The sequence below is a fragment of the Sardina pilchardus genome, chromosome 18, assembly GCF_963854185.1.
Source record: "Sardina pilchardus chromosome 18, fSarPil1.1, whole genome shotgun sequence".
NCBI classification, from domain to species: Eukaryota; Metazoa; Chordata; class Actinopteri; order Clupeiformes; family Clupeidae; genus Sardina; species Sardina pilchardus.
Window position 1 is genome coordinate 14,824,357 of NC_085011.1, and position 12,519 is coordinate 14,836,875.

Consider the following 12,519-nt stretch of genomic DNA (forward strand, 5'->3'; position numbering starts at 1 on the left):
AGATCACCAAGAGGGCCACAACTGGGCCACAACTGGGCCACAACTGGGCCACAACTGAGCCTCTTCTGGCACAGCAGCACATGAATCCACTGACTAGAATACGACATGTTTTGAGACCGCACGCTTGTCAACTTACTGGATTCGGTGACTCTCAGGAAATAACACAGCAAAGTTTTCAGTTTTTCAACCTTCTTTGGAGAAGAACCCTCAAACAACCTTCAAGAAATGAAATAGAAAGTAAATAATATAATTTCTATGAGTTTTGAAAATATTAAACATCTGAATTTAAATAGAAGTAAATATATGATCATTATTACATGACGAGATTCTAAGGCATTTGTAAAAACCTGGGGGTGTTTAACTGTTTACTGATTAGTCACAGACTGGTGGCAGTGACAAATCTTTGCACTATCATACATGACTTAAGCCTAGCTTGAGCCCTGTGTGCTCCCTTCTCCCTACTACACTGGTAGAGGCCTCAGTCAGAGATACAATGACAGTGCCCCAGGCTACCACTGTGCTACATTGCACTGAGAGGAAGCCAGGGGTGGGGGGTGGTGGGGGGGTGGGCAATGCATCTTTCCTTCGGTTTCAAAGTACACTAATGGTCTGAAGGTCCTCGATCAAAAGGCTTCATAATAACACATCCCAACACAGAGGCTCCTCTCCTCACAAGGGGTCTTTCTATTTGAGTAACACAGACTCTCTCACACCCCTGCATTCATCCACTGCACCCCATGCTCCAGCCATGCCCTTAAAAGGATGGTGGTGGTGGTGGTCGGGAGGCAGTGAACAAATGAAATAACTAAAGCAAAGCTGATGCATTAAAAGCCCTTCAGCGAAAAAGAAAGAGCTCATTTATTTACGCTCTATTCCAGCCTGTAGTTTTTTCACCTCTCCCTCTTAGTCAGTATAGAGCCAATTTTGTGTAATGCAGGCCCAGAGGGCAACCTGTTTTTGACATGAAAATGGTTGTTAGGATGAGAGCAAGCTTTTAAAGTTGGAAACAAATGATTCCTCTTTAATAGAAAGTAAATAATGATATATAATATATATATATATATATAAAATATGCAACAGAATTAGAACTGTGAGCATTATAGGTAAATTAACTAATTTATACAAAAGCCCTTACATTTTGTAAGATGATTTTTTTTTTTTCCCTGAACTATTACCTTCACATATCATAAAGGAATTATTACAAAACTTCCTGATCCATTCAAATTCTCAGTGTTAGGCAAACAGCTCTGCGGATGCCTGCCTATTTCCCTTTCATTGAAGGCCAGCCCCTGACAGTTCTGCCAAAACAGCAATCCACTTATCAAGCTCCCTCTTGCAACAATCAGACAGCGGACAATTTACAAACTGATGGACAGTCGCTCAATTAGAGAGGGCTGCGGCATAACGATCCATCGCCTACTTGGATTAGCTGTCCTGTCTTTCTGCTCCTGCGCTTAAAACTCCTTAGTGCAGACTGGCTGCAGGCTAAGGGCTTTGCCTGGTCCTGATGGGGGGAAAAACAGGACAAAACTGCAGCATCAGACTGGCCACATCACTGTAAGAGATGCATCGAAAAAGCCACTTACTCCATTCCAGCCCAAACTAAAATCGAATACTGTAGCGTGAAAAACAAAACCAGAAAAGCCAAACATAACTGCTGGTCATGGTTTTGGTGGACAAAAAAAGTATTTGAATTTAGCCCATGGTGTTAAAGCACATGCCAAGTGGGGAGAAGTGCAAATCTTAACTGCAAAAATATTTGCATAATTAGGAGTTGATGGAAATATCCATCAACTCCTAATCTTAACAGCAATTTAGAGCCACCACAAACTAAGGTATGATGGACAGAGATCATCCAATCTTCAGCTGACAGTGGTGAAAAAGAAAGTGGGGGGTGATCTGAAGCTCTACAGAGAATGTTTGAAATGTGAATAGTAAATGCTATGCACTGTGTGTTCTTCTTGATAAGAACATGATATATTTGGAAGAAAACATTGCCATTCTGAAACTTTGCAATGGAGAACTAAATACAATTGTGTTCATTCAACAATTAGTCATTTCGAATTTAGTGGCTATTTTGGTGCCTAACTATACTTCAAGGATGACAAACAGACTCAAGAAACAGCCCTGGACAATATCATACAGCTTTTCCATAGTCAGGAGTTCATGTGTGTGTGTTGTTAGCCAACATCATTGTACTAATTTTTGTCTGTCAAATTGATAAATTTAATTAGTTACATCATCATCTGGGCAGAAATTCTGTTCGAGATAAAATTTTCCATGCACTCCCACCCAGTGTGATACCACTTGAGTCAGAACTGGTCACATCTTATTAGTTTAGTGGGGGTCGAGGGGGGTAAAATGGACAAGAAAATGGGATTGTCACACCCATCTGCCAATATGACTGACAGGACCTAATCATTTACAAAATGCCATGTAGCCGTAATAGAGAAAATATCCCAGCAGTGCATCCTCAAATCTAATAACAGACAGAATAACAGCCCTGTAAATAAATCAGCGCCGCATTCTCATGCAGCAGGGTGGAGCCCAAAGCGGTCAGCGGTTGATGGATGAGGAGACACACACACATGAGATGGATAACTCTGCACTTTATCACAGCCTGGTACAGCACAAACACTCATCTATTTTAATTAAGTTTGATAGCCATCGTTTTCAGTGTGCCAAATGACCAGTTTTGGGAGAGGTTAACAGTAGTGGGTAATCAGACAGACGCCTACTTGTCCTCTCCAACGTACTGCATCCCACACGATCGTACGACACGGGGATATTCATCAAAGTTAGCCAAAAACAAACAGCCCCACAGAGAACCACCAACGAGCAAGATGACAAATTTAGGGTAAATTTACATTCGCAAAAACACAGAAATAACAGTGATGGTCAGGAAGACACTGTGCACCTGCTAATACTGATAACTGATTGATAATCTCCAAAAAACAATTGAAGTTAACTAGGGTAAAGTTCCCCAATAACATCGAGTCATATTTACCAAGGGTGTATATTTCTTAGACCAGGGGTCTCAAACTCAAATGAACTGCAAAGAGAAAGTGCAAGTATTTTCCTCTTTTTAGACACCTGTGCTAGCTAATGATAAAATAAAGAGTAAAACAAATTATAAAGCTAACAGAAAAGCAAAAAGAACAGATATATGTGTGTGTATTTCACACCAAGTAACCTCTCATAACTTATTTAAACCTGGCAAACTTTAGGCTCCCTTTAGGGTACATTCTCCTTCAGAATCAGAATAGGTGAATTATAGACCCAAGACTTCATCACACCCAATATGGTCATAACAATATCAACAATGAATTCCACATACCATAATAAGTCTAAATTGCTGTATTACATGTGCATATACATTCAGAAACAAAAAAGTTGGATTCTCATCATAGCCGATAATGGCCATATTTGATTTGACCATTACGTAATTCGTGGCGCTGTGGCGGACGAGCACCTCTGTGATTTTTCATGTCGCGGGACCCACTAACTCAGTTCAAATGAGAAATTCCCCCAACACCAAATTGCGAACGGGTCTACAGGCCAGGTCCAGGATTACTGACACGATATATAGGACTAGGCTACTTTCTGAAAACTTTATGCAGCGAATTTGGGCTTTTGACATCAAGTCGCGGGCTTGATTTCGGCGGAGCCAGGCCTGGGCCGGAAGTGGCCCGTGGCCCAGGAGTTGAGACCCCTGTCTTAGGCAAACTAACTTGGCAGACTGCATGATGACCAGCTGTGACTAATGAAACTTCAATCAACAAAGAGATAATATCCAAGAGGTGTCTAGAAGTTAGTCACCTGATACTAAACAAGGGGGAATATTTTTTTACATCTGTGGGGGTTTATTTGAAGGTTGTCTTATGCAGTTGCTTACATGGATGCGCTGCAAATTACACTTGAGTCTGCTCAAGAGGATAATGTGCTATGTGGAATCTCCCGTAATACACAGTAGGAGAAGTACACCAGAAACAGACGTCTGAAGTTCGACTACAAAAAAGCTGCCATCTTTGCCCATATCACTTTCGTAGCAATACAGAAGCCTGAAATGAAGACTGCACTGTAAGTTAGCTTCAGTTAGCTCCCATATAGCAAAAAGATTTTAAGATTCATCTTATTGCTTAATGCTGTTTAGTTGTGATACTAACTTTCAGTTTAGGATATTCAAGAAAAATATGTTTTCACTTGATTTTGTTTTTCTATTTGGACACATACAATATTGAAAACGTACAGGGGAAAACAAAGTTTAAACAGTTTCAACCATTTGGCCCATGGATTCTAGACAGATTTGTTCAATACAATCACAGCTTTACAATGAATGGATAAATAACATGTTTTTGACTCAACTAATGCACCCACAAGAACTTGTGCTTTGGAATGAGCAACTATACCTGTGGAAATTGATCTCTGGATAGTCTTTGACGTATTCTGGCTTTCTGGCGTTGCGTCGAGGAAAGGTACAGAAGAAGGCATTGGCCAGCAGGCAGGCGATCTGCTCCTGGGACAACGTGATGGAGTGATTCATCCTCTGCTTCAGCAGGGGGATCGGCTGCACAGGGGGAGAGGTGAGGCCAGCAGCACAAGGCCGAGAGAATTAGTTTAACCATTTAACATTAAGAGGAGGGCAGAATGACATTACGCAAATGGCCCGCAGTAATTAAGGTGCTCTGCTGGATTCGGCATCAGCACAGAGGATCATCCATCTGTGGTGATTGGACCTAAAGAGCCCCTTGATGGCAGACGGAATTGCTAATCAATGAAGACATTAATAACAGGAACATAAATACAAGATAAGACCCTGGTGACTGCTATGTAAAGGCAAAGCACTCAGGATAAGCACTCAAAATAAGATGCAATGAAAAACTGAAGTCATATGAAGCCTGTACATCTGACAAAGACCATTTTTTCACTGCAAGATGTTAAACTAGATGTACCGCAAGTAGTCCGGTTCGATTTTGTCAGATTTGAGTCGGACTTACTTGTTTATATGGATTTTAAAAACCTGGTTCAGTTGGAACATAGTTTTTTTTTAATGTCATGTAAACATACTGATTAATGACTCCTGATAGGTCCTGTGTTTTTACCTGTGTGCAAATGAGAGTGGCATTGAGCGCGAGCTGAACCATGCTGGGGAGAAGAACCTCAAACAGCCGTTGGACCTCATTGTGCTCCAGAGCCTGCAAAAAGTAAACAGGCCAAGGTCAAGGTGACTGTATTCATCTACAGTAGCACATTTAAAGAGAAACTATGCAGGATCGGCGATTTCATCACCGGTTTCGGTTTTGCTTTTCGTTTTCGCTCGTTTTAGCGTGTATATTTATACATATATAGGCTATATATATATTTATAAATTGCAAGCGAGGTTCTTCTTGTTCCTTATGCGTCTCAGACTTCAAGATGTAAACAAGGAGCGATCGCCTCCTGCAGAAACTGCAAGGTTGCAATAGCGGATAGGTACACTGGGGGCGGGAGGAAATATTACTGTTTTCGATGAAACTGGTCAGTCAAGCAAAACAACAATTTCTAAGCGATTTTATGACTATGAAACATTTGCATAGGGTCTCTTTAAAAGACAGAGGTTGAGCCAAACTGCTTTAAAATTAAACAAATGATATACAACTTACACTTACAGGCTCCACAAGAAATAAAGTCAGTCCATGAGAAATAATCATCAGTAAAAGGAAAACAAATATTATCATCATAACAATACACATTGATAAAGCCAGATAAAATATGAATGAAGTTGAGGAAACAAATGCCACTAAAATAATTATATTATTTAAATAGACCCTGGAGTCCCCCTGGCCCCAAAGTAAAAGCGATAAAAAAATAAACGTTTTTAAACTACACTTAAAACTGCCAGTGGTGGTGCAGGCATGTTAGCGCTGTCTACCTTGCGGTTAAATTATAGTTCATAGTGTTTGTATTTCTACAGGACAACAATACAGAGATGACCTCTGGAACTTTAATTAAAAATAGCCCTCCACTGAGTCTATGAGTTAAACCCCCAAAGGAAAAAGAGAGAGTAATATTAGCTCCATATAAGTTTTCATATGAGAAATAAAGGTAAACCCCTCAGAACTAGAGGTTAGGTGAGAATAACGGTTACAACTGCAATAAAACACACCCTGCAAGGCATAGCACCAAAACAACAACAGTGTACTTTAAAAAATAAAGAAAAAGTCTGTCCTCCGATGACTCTAGAGCTGTAACAATTACTCAACTAATCAATATATTGTCAATTATTTGTTATTGGGTGAAAAGAGAAAAACTCCTTAGATCAACATTATGTAACCAATAGCATGGGATGCTATTATCAGCTAACTAGGTTTGGGATCATCTTCTAATTCAATTTGAAAGTACAGTATATGGTCTTAGATGGATGGAGGAAGGACCAATAAACACATTTGTCATTCACTCCAGCTATCTACAAACACACACAAAAAAGAAACAAAATTGAACATATACTATTTTTAATCATACTGGCAAATTTGGACTGAATTTGACCTTTTACAACAGTTGGCAAAGTAAATATATTTGAGGTGTGGACAAACCTACAGATTCATTGGCAATTTAAACAATTGTTTGCGGTCACCCTACACGCAGTATACAGTAAGTCACATTTTATGCAATGCAAACCGTGCCCCACATCAATTCATTCAGGGGAACCCAAAACTTGCTTGCCTTCTCAGCAACTCTTGAGATTTCGTGAAACACCGGGGCATTACCACCAAACACAGTTCGAGATTTACAACACTCTTATTTAGAAACATATGGGCTCTAAACGCCACAGTGATCAGTCACCCCTGCCTTTTCATCAAGGTTCGCGAGTGCGCTCGCCAGATTAAATGGGATTCCTGGAACGGATGCAAATGGCCAATCTAGGCAAGAGGCACCAGGGTAGTGTACAGTACATCTGAACAGGAAGCCTTGGCTGGCAATTTAGTCAAGGAGCATTTATAAGGGCGCAAAGGAGGCCTGACTAAATGCTGTCATAAGAAATGACCCCGCTGACATCATAAAGTGCTCTTCTGGGGGTAATAAATGGAGTGGACTGACAGGCTGGTTTGGGAGGAGAGCTGAGGTAGCAGGAGCTGGGGCTTGCTAAATCACAGCATGTCTTGACAGTTTTTCTCACAGATTACACCGACACTCCATACACACTCCATGCACACTGGCCCTGTGGCCTCTCAGTGTCTGTCTTTACCGCCTGACAAAATAATCAGGAGGGAGAAGTACTGTCAAAAAAACAGCTCAGGATTCCCCATTCTTAAATAAGACCACTTTCTGGGCACTACAAAAGGCCAACTGCCTAATGCATAACCTGCAGTTTAACCCCCTATCAACAGAAATCAGGCCGTGTCTGGAAGGGATTCCTCTGGGCCTTCGTAATCTTCAACAATTTGTGTTCTCCTATACCGCACATAACATACACACGCTTTACGTACACTTAACATACATTCAACATACACTTATCATACACTTGTTTTACAGAAGACACTGCAATGTTCAGTCAGAGTACAAGAGAGGGAGATGTGCTCTTATACTAGAGTGTACAGCACTTTGACATTCATCAGGTCTCAGTGTATCTGACTTCTTCATTTAATGCTCAGCAGCACGATGACTCCTATCGAGACACATCCACATTTGACTTTCATTTCTCACAGCCGTCATACCTCTGCTGTCAAGCAGTGCACCCCAAGCCTTTCGCAGTTATTCAAGCATTGCAGGAAAATGGCAATAAATGCAATTAGATGAAGCCTTTCGCCATAAAAGGAGTCAGACATTGACACGTGTATACAGTGGTTATCATAATTCCTACACAATATGATAGAAGTCATAAGGTTAGTAATGTACCGTCCATACATCTCCGAAACTATTATTTTTTTAATCAATTGGCCATAGGAAATCTGTTGATAAAGACGAATGCCTTTTTTTTTTTTTTTTTTTAAATGAAATGGATTTCCATACATGCTCCCCAACAACCCCTTGCAAGATTGTTTCAGCTAGTATTTCGAAACACGAGATTACAGTGCCCTCTGTTGGCCATAGGTGGAACATCTTAACTTCGACTATCCACTTAAAGTATGACTGAAACAGACATAACTAAGATACACAAGCATTACTCTTTGCAGAGTATTTAGGTGTGATAACCACCAGAGACAACTCACAATAGTACAATGTATTAACCTGAAGAAGCTCCATATTGTCACACTGCCTATTACCACAGTGTGATTCCATTAGATTAAAGTTATTCAGCAAGTGCTGAAATTCTACCAAATTCCTTGAACCCGAACATGTCATGACAAACGACATTTCATGACATTTAATGACAGGAGTTTCACATCATAAATGTTTATGACTTGTTTATAATGTTTGAGACATTTTCATGACAGTGTCAAGTCACTCTTATGTAGATACCTTCAAATGTAACCCAATAATGTTATTAAACTGGGATAGCATCCAATGTACAGTATTCATTAGAGAGTAGAAATGTCCATGCTGAGGAGTCTAATGGCCAGAGGGAAATGGCTTTTTCATAGTCTCTCAGTTTTGGCCATCAAACTGCAGCAGAAGCACTTGCCTGAATTCAACTGAACAGGCAGTCCTCTCTGAATTTAGTGCAGGGCTGATGGAAAGGAAATTATCTGTGCCTGAAATGATCAATTACATTCAAAGACAATAGAGAATAGTTTTTCTTGACATTGTGCATGGCCGAGCTCAAGCCTCAATTCAGGCACCACGGCTGAACTCTATCAGGCCTGTTAGTGGCTCTGCTCTTAAACCAGAGGTGCGTTCAAGTTCACCGAACTTAGGCGAACATAGGCGAACGTTTGCGAACATTCGCACACAGTATTCCGTTAGCCTTGAGTTTTTGGCGAACGTTTGCTAACAATCGCTAACAGGTGGTGCGCCGCGAACATACAGTGGAACTGGACGTGAGTTTGACGAACGCAACAATGCAATTACTGTTAGAATGGAAGGTTAACACCAAATCGTTCAAATTGAACAGTTCAAAGAAAACATGTTCACCTCGAACGTTCGCCTATGTCTGCGAATTTGAACGCACCTCAGCTGATGTGCTGTATACAGTATATCATGCAGGGAGGGGAGAGGAGCCCTAGAGGTGTGCTCAACTGAGCACTACACTACTGTAGGTCAATATGCTCTCTGTGGCCCCAGGGAACCTGAATTCCCAGTTGTCTTAAGTGGTACAGTACATCCGTTGTCTGGCCTTTTTAACCTGAGCTTGGATGTGAGCAGCCCAGCTCAGGTCCTCAGAGATATGGTCTCACAAATATTTAAAACCACTAACTCTCTCTATCTGTATTCCATCAATCAAGAGAGGAGTGTGTCTGCTGCTGCCTCCTTCTGAAGTCCACAATTAGCTCCTTGGTTCTGCTGACATTCACAGCTGACACCAGGCAATCAGCTTCTTCGCCTCCTTCAAGAAGGCAGTCTCATCATTGTTGGAGACCCAGGACTACTGTATCAGCAAACTTAACGATGGAAGTGGAGCTGTGAGATGACAGCTCCTGTATTCAGAACAATGGAATTAGAGGTGAACTGGCCCTTTCTCACTACCTGGGCTCTACCAGTAAAGCCCGGCGCCCACCGGACAAGCCGTTCAGCGGTGTGGGTTTGACGCGCAGGATTTTAGAACGGTTTTCTATCCCTTTGCGGCTGCTGCGTGGCAGACGTTTCCAGCGGGCTTTGCTCCGTTAATAGTAACAATGGAGTTCTAATTGTTTTCTTGTCGCAGCGTGCCGTGTACGTGTCTGGTGGGCGCCGGCCTTAAGAAAGTTAGAAACCGGGGGGCGCTGTGGTGCAACAGGCTACAGTGCTCATACCATATACAGGTCCGAGTACCCACGGGGACGCAGGTTCGATTCTGACCTGCGGTCATGTCCCGATCCCACCCCATCTCTCTCTCCCACTTGCTTCCTGTCTACATCTTCACTGTCCTATCATAATAAAGCCAAAAAGGCCAACAAATATACTTAAAAAAAAAAAAAGAAAGTTCAAAACCCAGTCACAGAAGGAGGTACTTTAGTCCAAGGTCTTTGAGCTTAAGAGTCCTGCATGTGAGGAACAAATGTGCTGAACGCAGAACTATTATCAATAAACCGCAGCCTCACATAATTCCCTTTTCCACCATCAATATGCCTAAGGGTGGTATGAAGGACATGAGAGATGGCATCCTCAGCAGATCTATTAGATCGATAAGCAAATTGCAGTGGGTCAATAGTGTTGGGGATGGAGGAGCAGATGATGTTTATAATATGTCTCTCAAACACCTTCTTCACTAGTGATGTGAGGGCTATAAGTCAATAATCGTTCAGGCATGAAGGCTTGTTATTTTTCCACAGAGGGACTATAACTGATTGTCTAAAACAGGTTGGGACCACTGATTGAGCTAAAGAGTCATTGAAGAAGGATGTAAACATGCCAGACAGCTGATCAGCAGAGGATCTCAACAGGCCACCAGAGATGCAATCAGCCTTCCTAACATTAACTCGTTTCAAAGCTTTCCAACCCTTGTCCTTCGACACGGAGATCACATTCTCATCTCTGACTGACATGCTCCTCAACACAGCTGTTGTTGGTGGTGTTGTGCGAAACTCCTCGAAACACACATAAAAGAAGTTCAACTCATCAGAGAAGAGACAGTGGGAGGCCTACTAGAAGTGATGGATTTGCTGCCGAAGTCACTGATAGTTCTTAGTCTTTGCCATTAGTGTCAGGGGGTCATTCAGTGTGAAGTGAGACTCCATTAGATCTCTTTATACCACTGCTTGGTCAAATTTCCTATTGTGATGCGCTATTTGGAACGTGCATTATTTTTCGATATACCGCACGGCTGTGAAGTAGTTCCCTTCTTTTGGGCTTATTACACTTGAATATTAATTCGCCAATGTGAATGTAACGGTTAAAACAGCAACGTTTTAACAGCAACAGTAACAGCAACAGCAACCGCGCCCTGTGCCTTATCGAAGTGCAAAGTCCCCTCCGCCTGCGGCGTCGGGTCCTTATTACCACTTCGAACGTGCATTATTTTCCTAGAAACGCACGGCGCATCGTTGATTATCCCTTACGTATTACAGTTTGTCAGCCTTCACTTCTGAGATAGTGTAGCACGCCACTTTATAGTCACTCGTATCCCCTGACTTGAGCACCGCTTTATACAAAAAGTTTGGCGTTCTCTGTCTAATGTTGTGGCTTTGTTAAAGTCCCCAGCCACAATTATGGCTGTATCATGTTTATGGAGACATTAAGCGCATCATGGAGTTTAGACAGGGCTGTAACTGTATCCGCCTGTGGTAGAATGCAGAGTTAGTCTGTTGTGGCAATGACGGCCATGAACTCCAAAGGAAGGTAGAATGGACGGCAAGATCGTGAGACGCTCCAGGTGAAGTGAGCAGGAGCGCAACAGGATGGTGATGTTTCTGGGATCACACCACTTGCTATTCACCATGAAGCACACCTTCACCCCTGGCTTTATCTGTCTCTGGTGTTCAGTCCATTCATAGAGTTTGGACGGAGTTACAGTTTTGTCCTGTCCTTTGTCAATCATGCTTCAATGGAGCATACACAACACATCATGCATATCTTCTCTTCTTTCTTCAGATTGTACCACTATCAAGCTATCTGTTCAAGACATTCACTTCTAGGGTATCTTAAAACACGACTTGTGAATCATACTTACAACGGGTAGTGCAATAAAAAGAGAAAAAATAAGAAAACTGCTGAAGCACTAAAAGGGACTGTAGCCTGCCCATGTATCATTTCGGTCTTACTGGAGGCAGTAGTACTTAGCTAATGGCTTTGATTAACTTCCATATAGATTTAATAGCTTGTCTTAATTAAATTGGATCAAGCTAAAAAAACGCTGTAAAACAGCACCGACAGCTATTGATCCATTAGCGGTCAATCAGAAATGTAATCCTATTCAGTGCTATGAATCAGAAATGTAAAGAAAGGGAACTCAAGTTAGCAGGCTAGAGCATACACATATGTCTGACAAATAGGTGACACTGACAGTAGAGGAAGTGTCATCAAAATACACCTTTATTAACATCAGACCTTAAGCCAATTACACCAAAAGCCAATTACAACTGCTTTGAAAACTACACTGGTCTGCAGCTCTGCTTGGTCTCTCTGGTGGGGAGGACAATTAGCATCAGTAGGTTTGCCAGCTTTGCAATCTGGTGCTGCTATTAGAATAGAAGAGTAGCATGTTTACTAAGAAATAGGGCTCTGCTATCCCAACACCAAAACAGTTGTGATGCTGTGCACAATATGACATGATGTGCAAATCACATAAACCTATATTTATTCTAAACTGGAGCATACACAACATATCAAATCTTGATACTGGGACATTTTATTATTTTATGAAATAAGCTCATTTTGAATTATGCCAGCAACAGTTAAAAAGAAAACATTGGGAATAGGTAATGAAAGGCTGGAAGTTGTGTAATGTTAAAAAAGAACACCTGG

The 12,519-nt window shown here is 41.6% G+C and overlaps 1 protein-coding gene across 2 annotated transcripts in view; it reads right to left on the reverse strand.

The window, feature by feature from the left end:
* The window catches only part of parga (poly (ADP-ribose) glycohydrolase a), a 40,259-nt gene that overhangs the window by 12,203 nt on the left and 15,537 nt on the right, over positions 1-12,519 (reverse strand). For both annotated transcript variants that reach the window (XM_062519275.1, XM_062519276.1), the window contains 3 exons: positions 5,103-5,195; positions 4,410-4,567; positions 137-216 (listed from right to left, as the gene is read on the reverse strand). In XM_062519275.1, coding sequence (XP_062375259.1) covers positions 137-216; positions 4,410-4,567; positions 5,103-5,195 — 331 coding nt within the window. The remainder of the gene's footprint in view (positions 1-136; positions 217-4,409; positions 4,568-5,102; positions 5,196-12,519) is intronic.